Below are 13,848 nucleotides of genomic sequence, written 5' to 3'. Positions count from 1 at the left end.
CAAAATGCTAAGCCTTTATTCTGTATTTTGGAGAAGAAAAAAAAAAAAAAAAAAAAGCCTTGTTCGCGCACGAATCGAAATGATTAAGAAATAAAACCATCAAAGATGCGCTGGATTTTGACAGCTTATGTTTATGATTCCTCACCAAAAGCCGTCCAAACCCCGACTCTGTATTTGGGTTGAACTTGGATTATCATTAAAGTTTTATCAATTAATATGGCTGCTGGGATTTGCTTGTTCTGTCACACAGAAGAATAAGTTTGTTTGTCCTCTTTCTTCCACTTTGAAGTGCCGCAGAGAGCGGCATGAATGTGGGAATCCTGGACATCTTTGGGTTTGAAAACTTCAAGAAGAACTCATTTGAACAATTGTGCATCAACATTGCAAATGAGCAGATCCAGTTTTACTTCAACCAGCACATATTTGCCCTTGAACAGGTGAGTGTGACCGTGCGTTAAAAAAAAAAAAAAACAACACTGGAAATAAATTGAGCACTTTTTAAATTCTATTTTGGGGAGGAAAAAAAAAACAAAAAAAAACATGATTTCAGTTGAGAACCCATGAGGGCGGAAATGCCGTGGATACTTTATTTGTAAGATGCATTTTAATGAAGGTGTTTCTCCTGAAGTGTGGCCTGATATTTATACTTCTTGACTGATATTAATAGGTGGTAATCGATAAAAATTGAAATTCAAACATCCTGCTCAAAGCACTTCCATGCCAATTTACGTGCAAACATGCAAACATTAAAAAACAGCACTAGTACCAATGCAATGTGTGTATGTGTTGGGGAGGGTACATGTAAATGTGAATAACAGATATTGTTCATTTATTTAAAACACTCTTCAGGACTAATAACAGTTTCCGACTAACAAATCAAACTGCCCGGCGATAATAAGCAAAGAAGTTTCTCTTCAGTCTTCCCCCATGTGAGGTTTGGAGAGAGGGTTGATATTTGGCGTGCGTGTCTTCTCTCTTGTCGTACACAGACGCTGATTATTCCGACTTAATGACTTAAACATGAGGATGGTTTAGTTCCATTGGTTCCATTTTAATAGTAAAATATATATTTAAAGATACTTTTGATCTGAAATTAAATAGATGCAATAATATGATATGACTGTGGGTTATTTGCAAACGGAAATAAATTATGAATAAGTAAGTGGCTCTATTTGTTAGTTTCAGAGCAGTTTTTATGCATTCAGTAAAAGACTCTATTATGCCGTAAACTTGCGCCGCAGACACGCAGCCCGCCGCCGCCGCAGCCGCTCGCTTTTGTTGATTAGAAACTTTCCTCACACATGCACGAATAATGTTTAGCCCAGACTGTGTAATTGGGTCATTTAGAGGAATCATCAAATAGATTGTGCCACATTCGCTGGTTCTAATTAGATGGAATACCAGAGCGAGGGAGTGGATGCAAGTCTGGTGGAGTACGAGGACAACAGGCCCATCCTGGACATGTTCCTCCAGAAACCCATGGGTTTGCTGTCCCTGCTGGATGAGGAGAGTCGCTTCCCTCAGGCCACCGACCACACTTTAGTCGGTGAGACCGTGTTGCAGATCGTACCTGGAAATGCGGCGCTTATTTGTCATTTAATTGTCTTGTTTTGTTTTTCTTTCCCAGATAAGTTTGAGGACAATCTGCGCTGCGCATATTTCTCCATCCCAAAACGCGTGGAGCTTTGCTTTGGGATTCAGCACTACGCGGGAAAGGTATCGGACGAGACCAATACCCGGTTCGGATGATCTCATTTGTGGCCATGAATGGTCGGCGCGGTGACGAAAGCCCGATTTGATTTTGAACGCCGTGTTCCAGAAATTCTCCTCGGTGACAAAATTACGCTGCTTTGAAAAATGCAGTAAAAAAAAAGAAAGGAATACCGTTAATATCCCGGCGCCTTCTCCGACCCCTGCTCGACAGGTAATGTACAGCGTGAACGGATTTCTGGAGAAGAACCGAGACACCCTTCCCGTGGACATCGTCGTGGTGCTGAGGACGTCGGAGAACAAACTCTTGCAGCAGCTGTTCTCCAGCCCTTTGACTAAAACAGGTACGACTCGAGGCCGCCGACACTAACACGCTCGGGTTTTCCGCCGCCGACCGAAATGGAAAATAGAAACTTTGAAAAAGAAACTATTGTTAACAATACAGGGTTCCGCCTGTATTACTCTGTGAATTGTGACGCCGTCTCCTGCTTCCATAAATGTTCAGGTAAGTGGGTTTCTTAAAGACGGCTCGCAGGCATCTGCTGGTCCCCTTTCATTTCAAACCTCTGCGCGCCGTGCTCGGATAAATCTGCAGCCTCCATTATCTCTTGAGAGGCTCAGCTCTCTGCGCGGCGCACTGTTTTTATTTTCACTAAGCTGTCCCTCTTGGTTTCCCACTGCTGAATGCTATCTACAGATTGTGGGTGCAGCGGGATATTTTTATGATAAGGGTTTGGAATACCCAGGGGATGAAGATACAGTATTTAGAGAACACAAAAGGAACCCTCCCCTCCTCTTTTCTGTTGGTTAAATGAAGGTAGTAATGTGCTCGTCATTAGGCGCGGCTCAGGCCTCCTGGTCACTTGACTTAGCCGCAATGCTAATAGATGTGTTAAATTATCGGATTCCCGCTCCCTATTTGGTTTCAGCTCGGGCACATTATGTGATTTGCCTCCTTTTTTAACGGGCCCCGCAAATGCCCGCTCTCACTTCCCCGCGGCATTAAAAGGAAAAGATTCGATTCACGAAAAGGCACCTCGGCGAGCGGGAAACAGGCGCGACGCGTCCGGAAACTTCAATTGCGGATCGTGCACGAGGGAGTCTTCAGCCACTTCCAGCGTGCAATTAAGGAATACACCCTATAAAAAAAAAATAAAAAAAATTCGGCGAATGCTTCATTTCGGGCGCGGAGGCGCCGGATGCAAGCTAACACCGTCGTAATGTTTATTGGCGCTGACGTCGTGTCAGTTAGGACTGAAAGCCGCTTTATTTCCTTTTGCGCCACGTTACCTTTGCCTCTCATTGTATTCAAAGCGATGCATGGGGTATTTCGTGGCGGAAATAAACGGCTCCAATTTCCAGCAAGTTTTTTGAAGAGGGTACATCTTGCTCTTAGCTCTTATTTACTTCTTTGGAGTTGGAGGTCCAATTTTCCCATTGCAGTTATTGAAACCTCAGATCATCTGGCGAGATAAAAGCTATGAAACGCTCGGCTCCGGCTTATCGCTCCGGAAACGTCGGAGCACCATTTTAAAGGGAGATACAGCGCGGCATAAGAAAATTATAAATCTATTCTTCAGGGTAACATTTGTGGGAGGATTTAATTTGCATTTTATTCCACATTATAGATTCACTGTTATCTGTGAAATTACCATTATCTGGGGGGGGGATCCGATGAAAATCTGCTTTAGCGGGGAGGTTTCACACCCCGGGACGCCTCCTCCATGCCTCACCACTAGGGGACACACTCGTCGACTCAAATGACGGGGTGGATCACGAACCCGACACACACCCGGCGAGTCCTCGCGTCCGAACCGGTGAACGAACGGCGATCGTCTCCTTAATCTTTTTAAGGATCCGATCACGCGAATCGCCCGGATGTTTGTTATTTCGGGGGGAGTTAAAACCAATTGCTTTTCACGTGAGCGATCGAAAATGCGATCACGTGACGGCGATACAGACAAACGGCGGCCAGGGCTTTGGCGAGCGAAGCCTCCCCTTAACCTTCTCTTCCCCCGCCGGGGCGGCGAACCGAAAAGGCCACTTGAGTCCTGCAAAAACGCGGGTCCTTGAGGCCGAGACATGTGGTGGTGTTTTGTCAGAGGAAATAGGATGTATTTGCATGAACAAATTCCTCAGAGCCAAGGCCTTTCCCAGATCAGGGGGATCACAGTGTTTGAATTGGCTGGGCTCAGTCAAGCCGGCCAGGGCCTGGGCGGCCTGTGTGTGTGCATGTGTGTGTGTGTGTGTGTGTGTGTGTGTGTGTGTTGCCTGAGGGCTGTTTGGCCCTGCTGCTTGTAGCTCAGCACATCTGTGCAAAATTCACACACACACACAGGCACAATACACCCTTGTCCATTTCAATTGGATCTGCGCGGTGAAGATTGGAGACATTACTTTTTTTTTTTTTTTTTTATCCACAATCTTTATATTTGCCCTAGAAAAAAATAAACACTTTCGCTTTTGCATCGTCCGAGGTAAAACGTAACAGAAACTGCAGCGGTTCTTGCTTTTTTTAATCGTTTCTCAGTTTTGTTTGACAGACCACCTCGCTGTTTGCAAATATAATAATTTTTGGATTATTAATCTGTTTTTTGTAAAGAAGCCGCAGGAGAAAAAGTCAAACGCGGTGACCGAGTGGACCGGCGCTTCTCCCCCGCGGTGTAGTCTGCGACGGAAAGTTACCATCCGGAGCGCTCATTTGCAATCTTCTTCAATGTTCTTCCAGCGTCGGGGTTAAAAGTTCAAATCTATCAAGTATATCACCATTTACAAATTGGCTTTTCATCCTCTGACGATCCCGGGTTCTCCCACGGTCTGAGTCTCCCTTTGTCTTCGCGTTTTCGGAGATCCTCCTGTGTGGAAATGACAGGCTCCATCCAGCGATATGACACAGTTTCCTCTTTGTTCTCTCCCTCCACTAGAAGCCCTTTTTTTTTTTTTTTCTTTTTTCTTTTACATCCCAGTGGGCAGAAACCGCAGGCTTCCACCACCAAGAGAGAGACACTCACCAAGTTCTCCTTTTGTCCAAATTTCTCCCCTCATCACGCCGTTGGAAAAAAAAAATTTTTGAGTCAGCAGCGGGAATTGGAGGGGCCCTCGCGCATCAACGGGGAGAAGCCGGCTCTCCAAAAAAAAAAAAAAAGTCACATGGCGCAATATTCTTTGATAAATGCAACACTGTGTTGTGTCACTAAAAGCCAATTACACCATGCTTTTTATGATTGATCTGCTCTGACAGTACTGGATGGCATTTAAATCAACAGCCCCCCGGAGCCATCTCTAGGCATAAACGGCGGTGGTTACGGAGGGGCGGGGAGGGCGGCGGGGGTTATGGCTGCTTTTAATCTCATTTGCTTGGTTGCTGAGTTGAGTTTCTAGATCACATGTTTTGAAAAAGAGAGCGGGAGAGAGCGACGGAGATATCCAGCAAGCCTCTGCTCACTCAGCTCGAGGAGGCCGCCTCGCCTCACAACTTTGATTGTCCCCCGTGTCGACAGCTCGATCCACAGCTTCTGAAGTACAAGGCGCACACTGGCACTCATAAAAGCGTGTAGGGAGGTGTCATATTGAACGCGGGATTGCTTTTTAATCCCAAGCACATTGACTATTCTTGTCAATAGAACCCCAATACAACTGCCAGCTTGAGTTTTTTTTTTTTTTTTTTTTTTTTCCCCCCTACAGGATTCTTGCTGGGCTTAATTTTCAAAGTGAACGCACAGATGCCAAGGAAGGCTTTTTCTCTATCTGCCCCCCCCAACCCCAACCCCTACTCCCCCCCCGCCCCCCCAACTCTCTCTCTTCCTCTGTGTTTGTCCTGGAAGTCCATGCCAAGAGCAACATGCATGAAGCATTAACGATCAGTGGGACGCTCCTCCACCTCCTGTTTCTCCGACTGAATGACCCGATGGGGAATGTTCTCCTCACCTGCTCCCCTCCTAGCGTTGCCCTTTTAATTATTATACCGTTACAAGAGGGCACTTTTTGAACTTTTTCGCGAATTATCAGAGTGAAAAGAAGAGCGTCTCCGAAACCTACGCGGCCTTCTTTCCCCCCCCCCTCGGGTCGAGCGTCGGAGGACAATGTCGGCTTTTTTTTTTTTTTTTTCCCCCCTCTCATCCCCCTGTTTGAATAATTATTATCCACATCATTAGGCAAGTTCCACACTGTATCTAAATTAGGAGGTCTTCTTTCAGGCCGGACATCACAGGTGTTCCCTCGGTTTCATGTCTCAGGAGGCGGAAATCTTTGAGGATACTGACTATTAACCCGCGCTCTAATCATACAGTCAGGAGGGGATATGAAACCCGCCAGAAAAATGAATTAATACGACTCGCCAAGGAATACATGAAGAAAGCAGAGAGTGTCCATTTGCAAGGCTTAGGTACAACTGTCACAGTTTCTCTCATCGCGCCGGAGCCCCTTCATCTCCCCTTGATGGTGTCATGGAAGTGAGAGGCGTGAAAGCGCAGTGACACTCCACGAGCCCGTTCCACCCGCCGCCGCTAATTCATCATGACAAATGTGCTCAGATGATCTGGCCCAGCAGCACTAATGGGGAGAGGAGAGCGCGCACTTCATTTGCACAAGACCCACTCCAATTAATCCAGCCAGCTTTACTCTGGGCTAATTGGAGCGGGGCCCTCCCTGCCTGCGCGCCCGCTAATGTAGTCGACAAATTTAACAGCTCCTGTTTCTCCATCGTACTTTTTTTTTTTTTGTTTGTTTTTTGTTTTTGTCGATTTTCTTATTTTATTTTATTTTTTTTAGAATTTTATTTTATTTTATTTTTTGGGGCGTGAAATACGACTTAAACGCGTGTTCACAATGAGGGGGGGCGATCGACAGCTCAAATATCCACGCCCGAGATAGTCGGCGCTTTCTTCGGTTTTCAGGTTCAGTGACCGGAGACGCACATCATCAACACGAATATACATTTTAAAGTTTGTGTTTGTGTGTGTCTGAATTAGAAGCCAATAGAATGAGTAGATCAAAAATAATGATAATTACAAGACAGATAAGACAGAGATGGGAGGCGGAAATGAACGTCGACATACCAATGGACACCTGGGAAGAGACATGTATTGAGGCACGCAGGATCACAAATTCAAACTCCCGGAGAGAATTTAAGTGGAAAATACACTAGAAATAATAGCTGAAAAGGGGGCCGAGACGTAGTTCTTGCTGGAGGAATTGTGGTAAAGATATTGCCAACCATACACATATATTTTGCCTTTGCCCCAAACTAAGTTTAATTTGTATACAGGTTTTTGACGCCCTCAAACGGGACTTTACACAAAGCCCTACAACTGCATTATTAGGAGCAACCCCTTTGGGTAAAGACAGAAAGGATGAAAAATACCTCCTAAACATCTTGTTCACAGCAGTTGAAAAGCTACAACTATTAGGTAGTTAAAACCAGATCCCGCAACATATAATGATATAATTCATAGATCTATAAAGTATGGGACATTTTCCAGATGGAGCAAATGACATATTCATTAAGACTTCAGAAGCCTATCTTTATTAAACAATGGGCTCCTGCCATGTCTTTACAAAAACAATAAGGTTAGACTCAAAGAGTTTTGGATTGGCACCGAACATAAGCATCATATCCTCTTAGATTACCTGTTTGGAGTGGATTTTTATTTCTTATTTTTATTTATTTTTCTTTATCATGATACATACCTGCCATTGATGTAGAGGAAAAACCAAATAAATATTGAGTTAAAAAAAAAAAAAAAAAAGATAATTAGCGGATTGCTATCGAAGGTTAAAGCAACATCATCCAAAGCCTTTTTGAAGTGCTCCCACTTGATATCTTTGGGGATGTTTTGACTACATTGACTTGTGTGTGTGTGTGTGTGTGTGTGTGTGTGTGTGTGTGTGTGTGTGTGTGTGTGTCTATGTGTTGTTCTCATGAAAGGCCTCATTCCTTTGGCTCACCACACAACCTTTAGCACAGGTGCTACTTTGTCGTTGGTGTTAAAAGTGGCGCCGTAAATGAATCCGTCATTAATTGATTTTGATCGGGCCTCTGTGTTTGATTGACATCTGTAACACACACCAGAAGCTACGGCAGGAAACCGGGCGCTCGTCCCGGTCTTTTTTTTTTTTTCTTTTTTTTTTTTTGGCTTAGCGTCAGAGCACGTCCTCGACGTGAGACTTGAAAAAAAATGGCGCCGCATATTTACACTTGAGAAGTTCGCCCGTGCGCGGCGGCGGGAAAATCTCCGACAATTGTTACCTTGTCACTTCGGCTTTATCTTCAAAACTTACAAAGGTTTTTTTTTTTTTTTTCCTTCCCTTTCCCGGGTCCTCGCCGTGCACGGCTGCTCGAGTAACGCTGTGCCTCCTGTGTCTGCAGACATTTTTTTTTTTTTTTTTTTTTTCTAAAGGTGTGTGTGGCACATCTGTGCAGCCATTGTTTATTCATGGAGTAAACCCTTTGAAATGTGTTAAGATACTTCCCACTCATTATAAAAATCCTGCCACCCATGGATTAGGACTTTGATGTCACCAATCCTGCTTCAAAGGCTTCTTTCACTGCTATTAATCACAGTTTAGCCTCTGAAGATATAGCCAGAGAAAACATTTGGACATCTTGTGCAGAAACTTTGAAATATTCAGAGTGTCTTGCATATGCAGCGTTCATATCCTTTCCACTTTGTGTGTGTGTGTGTGTGTGTGGTGCTGTTGGACTGCCGTGCATGCAGCTGCGCTTGTGAATCCATGAGATTCAACCAACACGAACGGCAACATGACCGCGGTTTAGGTTTTTTTTTTTTGTTTGTTTTTTTTCGCTTTGTCTGTCTTTTTATCTTAAATGTTGAAAAGAATAAAGGGTGGAAAAAACAAAAAAAAAAAAAAAAAAAAAAAAGAACTCTGATGTTTTTTTTGCAGAGCAGTGCCCACTTGTTTGATTGTTCACTCCCAATATCGTCTTGGATCCTTTTATTCCGCCACGGTTTGAACTTTTCACCAAACGTCTTCGGTTTTCACCGAAAAGGACGTTTCTCTTTATGAATGTCTGATGAGATTGTTTTTTTTTTTTTTTAACAGGGAATCTGGCCACGTCCAAGGCCAGGGTGAGCGCCGCCTCCAGATCCCTGCCGCCTCAGCTCAGCTCCGGACGCTCTAAGGTGAGACTCTGTGCTCCCCCGTCGTACAAAATCTTCCGATCCGGAAGCCTCGTGTCTTTTTATTTGTTGCCGGCGGGCGTCGCTCTGCAAGAAACACGGTAGAAACATGTGCTGCGAAGCATTGCAACATTAATTGACTAGCCTGTTATATTTGTTCTCTTGCTTGTGGTGATGCAGCATCGCCATCTGGCACTCATAAACATAAAATTAGTTTTGTTTTCCGTTGTTAATGACCAGTAAATTCGGATTCGGGCCATCGCGGATTCTTCCTCGGAGTCGCCACCATTATTCTTAATATAACCTTCTTCATACACATATTATCCATATATCTTTTTTTATTTTTTGGCACCATAGCCTTCCTTACTTCTTCCTCATGAATTCAACATGTTTTTTTTTTTTTTTTTTAAGTTTTCCGCCGTAATAACTCACACCGCTCAAAGAAGGAATTTCCTTTCATAAAATCAAACCTATATCATCTATTTCGCCGCACGACACGTTTACGGTTTACTTTGTAAATCCCCTTGAATTTCAACTTCTTTACTACCTGTCTTTCCACTTCTCTTCTATCTTCCTTTATTTCCATGTTATTCGTCGACATGTGCCAAACTCAAAGTCCCCCAAATACCTATTGAAGGTAAGGCTCCTGCTGGGAAATTCAAAGTGTATCAATTTTAAACCCTTGTTAAATCATAAATAATGGTAAATCAGAAATGAAGCCATATGAAAAGGGAAAAGAAACAAGTCTTTTCTTTTCAAATGTTTTTTTTTGTCAAAGGGACGCTTAATTTGTCGATTTCTCTCGGCGGTTTAGCCTCAGCAAAAGAGTTTAACTTTGTTTAAAAGACTCGGCTCTTCATCGCAGAAAAGAAAGATAGCGAGCAAGTCGGCGGGATCGATGAAATATGTACGCCGTCGCGTTCTCAATCAGAGTTGGGAAAAGTTGACGGAGGCCGACCGAGTTTTAGCTACAAGCGGAGACGGTAGTTAAAGCGGTGGAGGAAAGTCCCCGAGAACAGTTTGTACTTCTGTACGAAACATCAAGGGACTCGGCTCATCTCGGAGAACCTTCGATGTACCTTTCTGCTCCGGGACGGAATTCCACAGGCGCGCACTTTGCTATCATAAAATATCTACAGCATTGTTAATTTTGATGAAGCTGCGAACGGCGAGGAAAAAAAAAAAAAAAAAAAAAACATCTGAAAAAGCTTAGATTGTGTCCTCGTTAATCCGTCGCCGGGCCGACTGTCTGCCCACCGATGGCTGGTCTCATTATTCCAAACGCTCTGCACAGTTGTTCACTAGATTGTTAGCTTTAATTGTTTATGGAGCCGTGTTATACAGATGGCGTTAGTACAGCTGTTTATTCCCAAGCAATACATTTTAGGGAGAGGAGACCCGCTGCAGAAATACATTTATCTCTGCAGAGCCCGCCGTAGGTGTGAGGTTAAGTGCGAAAAATGAAAAAAAATCGCCCCGTTCAACCACACCCCCGCCCCCCAACCCCGCTGCATCCGGCCCCGGTTGGCAAACGCAAAGAGCTCATCGGGTGGTTTTGTGTTCAGGTTGACACCATGGAGATGATGCGTCATCCAGGGGAAACCACCAACATGAGGAGACAAACCGTGGCCTCCTATTTCAGAGTAAGTTTTTTTTTTTTTTTTTTTCTTCCACGTTTTTTTCGCCATGTTTTTTCCAATGCACAAAATACAACTGGACACCTATGATAATCTGTCAGTGATCTTTACAGTTTTAATCATTCTGGTAGTAGTCCAGCACTTTATATCCAGCACTCTAACTCATTCTAACGTATTATTACGATACTGATACCACTAAATGTTCAAGTAACAGGATTTAATGTTAGCTGGTTTCCACAGTGACAAAGGGTGCTATATGATAATTAATGTTTATGTACCATTTATTATCATTCACTTGTTTCTACATCCTAAGCCATGTTGCATCAGTTTTTTATTACTTCTTCGTGTTCATATGAATATAATCGTGTTCTTTTAGCTAAACTTCCCAATGATTTTACAGGTCAGACTTTACTTTGCACTTGGAAATGGTAGGCAATCGCTTCCAACTCACCGCAATAAGGTCCCTGGTTCCATCTGGAGGTGAAAGTAGTGGAGTTTGCATGTTCACCCAGTGTCCTCCCACGATCCAAAGCATCCAGGAGGTCCATCGAAGACCATGAACTGTCCAGATGTGTGGATGAATGGCTGTTTTTCTTTATATGTTTGTCCGGTGACTGGTCTAGGGTGAATCCCACCCTGACTGCAGGATAAGCAGTATAGATGATGACTGAATGAATGGATATATTTTAATTTATTAATACAGTAATATTAGCAGTTATTAATATTAATTTATATATCAATATTGATGAATACACAAATATTAATTAATATACATATATGAATATTGTATATTGTATGTTTAATATATATATTATCTTTATTTATTTAAACAATACATATATATATATATTTTTTTTTTTAATTTTTTAACTCATTTTCAGACTATAAGCCGCTACTTTCGTCCTCACGTTTTGAACACTTCGGCTTAAACAATGATACAGCCCATTTATGGATTTTTTCTGGGGCTAACAAGCTTCACGCCGCCAAAACATTCAATTTCAACACCGAAATTTTGGGGCCGTTGAATAGCAACGCTTAAGACGATTTCAATGGGATCAGCTAGAGTAGGAAAATGGAAGGATAGAAAATGGATGGATGGATTTGTCCTTGTTATTTATTAGTGATCTTTTTTTTCAGCCATGTTACAGGCATCGTTCGGAACAAAGCATTTCCATTATTGTTTGTGGATTTTACCGGTATGTATTTAATTTAAAGTAATGTGTCTGTGTAACATGTTTCTGTGTCAATATCTCATATAACAACGTCGTAACATGTGGCTTATAAACAAGTGCAGCCTATATATATACATATATATTTAGTTGTTTTTAGGCATTGTGGCTTATATTCAAATGCACTCAATGTCGCTATTGGAGGCAGTGGCTCGGTCGGTAGACCTGTAGTCTGAAGGTTGGTGGTTCAATTCCCGAATCTCCATGTCTGCATGCCTCCATTGACTGCCGATGATCTTGTTCGCACCCTGAACGGCAGCTCTGCCGCCATCGGTGTGTGTGAGCATGTGTGTGTGCGCTCGTGTGAATGGGATGGATGTAATCCAGTGTAAAGCGCTTGGGAAACTGCAAGGTGATGAAAGCGCTATATAAGTGGGAACCATCTATTCTCTGGACTAATCTTTTTCATGGCAAACTGCTAAAACCGGACCACCCCAGAACAGCACCTCTCCACCCCGCTGCGACATACGCTCACATCCCGGCAGTGACAATCCGGCAATAGACAATCAAATTACATTACATTACATTACATTATTTGGCAGACGCTTTTATCCAAAGCGACTTACAGTAGAGGACATAGGGACTGCAAATAACACTTGCAAATCCAACCAAAAGGACTGTCACCTTGAAGACATCCATTGGATTTGCTATTTGAGAGCAAATCCATCAGTGGATTCAAAGCCATGATTCATCTCAAATATCAACATTTTTGGTCAAACTTGTTTTTTTTTTTTGTTTTTTTTTTTGGGTTCCATTTCTATCCATTGCGTCCTGGTGCGAAGCCTCCTGTCTGAAGCTGAATGTGAGCAAAACTAAGAATTTGTGGTCAGAAGCAATAACCAACACCATCCAAGGGGAGTCAGTAGAAACGGTGAAGGAGCAAAGCTACCTGGGCTCCGTCCTTGACAACCTCCTGAAGTTCTCCTCTAACTCCGAGGAGATCATCGGGAAGTCAGTACCTGCTCGGGAAGTTGAGGTCATTTGATGTCAGCGGCCCGATCCTAACCACGTTCTATTACGCCTTGATTGAGAACGTAATAACCTTCTCCTTCACCCGCTGGTTTCATCCCGTCACCCCCCACGACAGGAATGGCCTGGAGCGCACCGCCTCGGTCTGCTCCGAAATAATTGGCCAACCCCTCAGAGCTCTCTCCCGCTTCGATGCCAGTCAAATCTTAAGAACAGTCAAAGAAATCCTCTCAGACCCGTCCCGCGTCTTCGAGTGGCTCCCCTCCTCCTCGGGTCGTCGACTCCACCGCCCCACCTGCAAAATCCAGCGGACGAGGGCAACCTTCGTCCCCAAAGCTGTCCAACTCAATTCCCAGCAACCCTGTAAACCAGGGGTGCTCACACTTTATCAGCACGCGAGCTACTTATAAAATAATCTACCCACAACAAAAATGCAAAACATTCTTTATATGTACAATGTATGTTGATGTACCTTGCATGAGCCAATACTGCACAACACAATTGATTATGTACATTTGTTGTACATAATATAAACAATGACGCAACTCACCCGGAACGATGTTTCGGTCGCGGCTTTCGCTTTTGAAGTATGTTGTGTGAAAAGCGACTGCTGTCCGGACGACCGGGATTTTAGTTCCTTCACCTTTCTGTTTCTCAGCTCGGGATGTCCATGTCGTATTTTTCCACAAACGGTCCAAAAATGCCGCTCCACATTACCCTTCTTTGGTATTGCGACGTTAGACAGCCAGATGAGGCACTTGTCGATGAAAATGTTACCGTGAAAAAAAAAAAGTCCTCCTCCCATTCCGTATGAAAGTTTATGTCTTCTTACTTGGTCCGGCTCCCCTGCTCATTTTATACCCTTTATGAGAAAAAAACGAGGGCTAAAAATTGGAGGTAACTTGCCGACTAGCTTGTTAGTTTTGCTGCGCTTTGCGCCATTAATGTGCGCGTGCAGTGACCTCAGTGTCAGAAAAAATCAGATGTCATCTTACCGGCTGCCCTGTATAATAATCAAGTGGATGATAGGCTGACGCCTATTCTTTTTAATGTCATGCGATCTACTGGTATTACATTTGCGATCGACTGGTAGATTGCGATTGAGCGTCCCTGCTGTAAACCACGTGTTAAACTCAAGGCCTGCGGGCCGAAAACAGCCCGTGA

General features: G+C 43.6%; 1 protein-coding gene across 3 annotated transcripts in view; it reads left to right on the top strand.

The window, feature by feature from the left end:
* myo3b (myosin IIIB) overlaps positions 1-13,848 on the top strand; it is a 69,928-nt gene that overhangs the window by 30,485 nt on the left and 25,595 nt on the right. For all 3 annotated transcript variants that reach the window (XM_086145775.1, XM_086145772.1, XM_086145774.1), the window contains 7 exons: positions 290-437; positions 1,393-1,546; positions 1,628-1,716; positions 1,925-2,054; positions 8,773-8,852; positions 9,466-9,486; positions 10,415-10,492. In XM_086145775.1, the coding sequence (XP_086001901.1) occupies positions 290-437; positions 1,393-1,546; positions 1,628-1,716; positions 1,925-2,054; positions 8,773-8,852; positions 9,466-9,486; positions 10,415-10,492 (700 nt within the window). The remainder of the gene's footprint in view (positions 1-289; positions 438-1,392; positions 1,547-1,627; positions 1,717-1,924; positions 2,055-8,772; positions 8,853-9,465; positions 9,487-10,414; positions 10,493-13,848) is intronic.

The sequence above is a fragment of the Fistularia commersonii genome, chromosome 4, assembly GCF_037954325.1.
Source record: "Fistularia commersonii isolate RoL2024-O1a breed Wild chromosome 4, RoL_Fcom_v1.0, whole genome shotgun sequence".
In the NCBI taxonomy this organism is placed as follows: Eukaryota; Metazoa; Chordata; class Actinopteri; order Syngnathiformes; family Fistulariidae; genus Fistularia; species Fistularia commersonii.
This window is presented reverse-complemented; position numbering and strand designations above follow the sequence as displayed.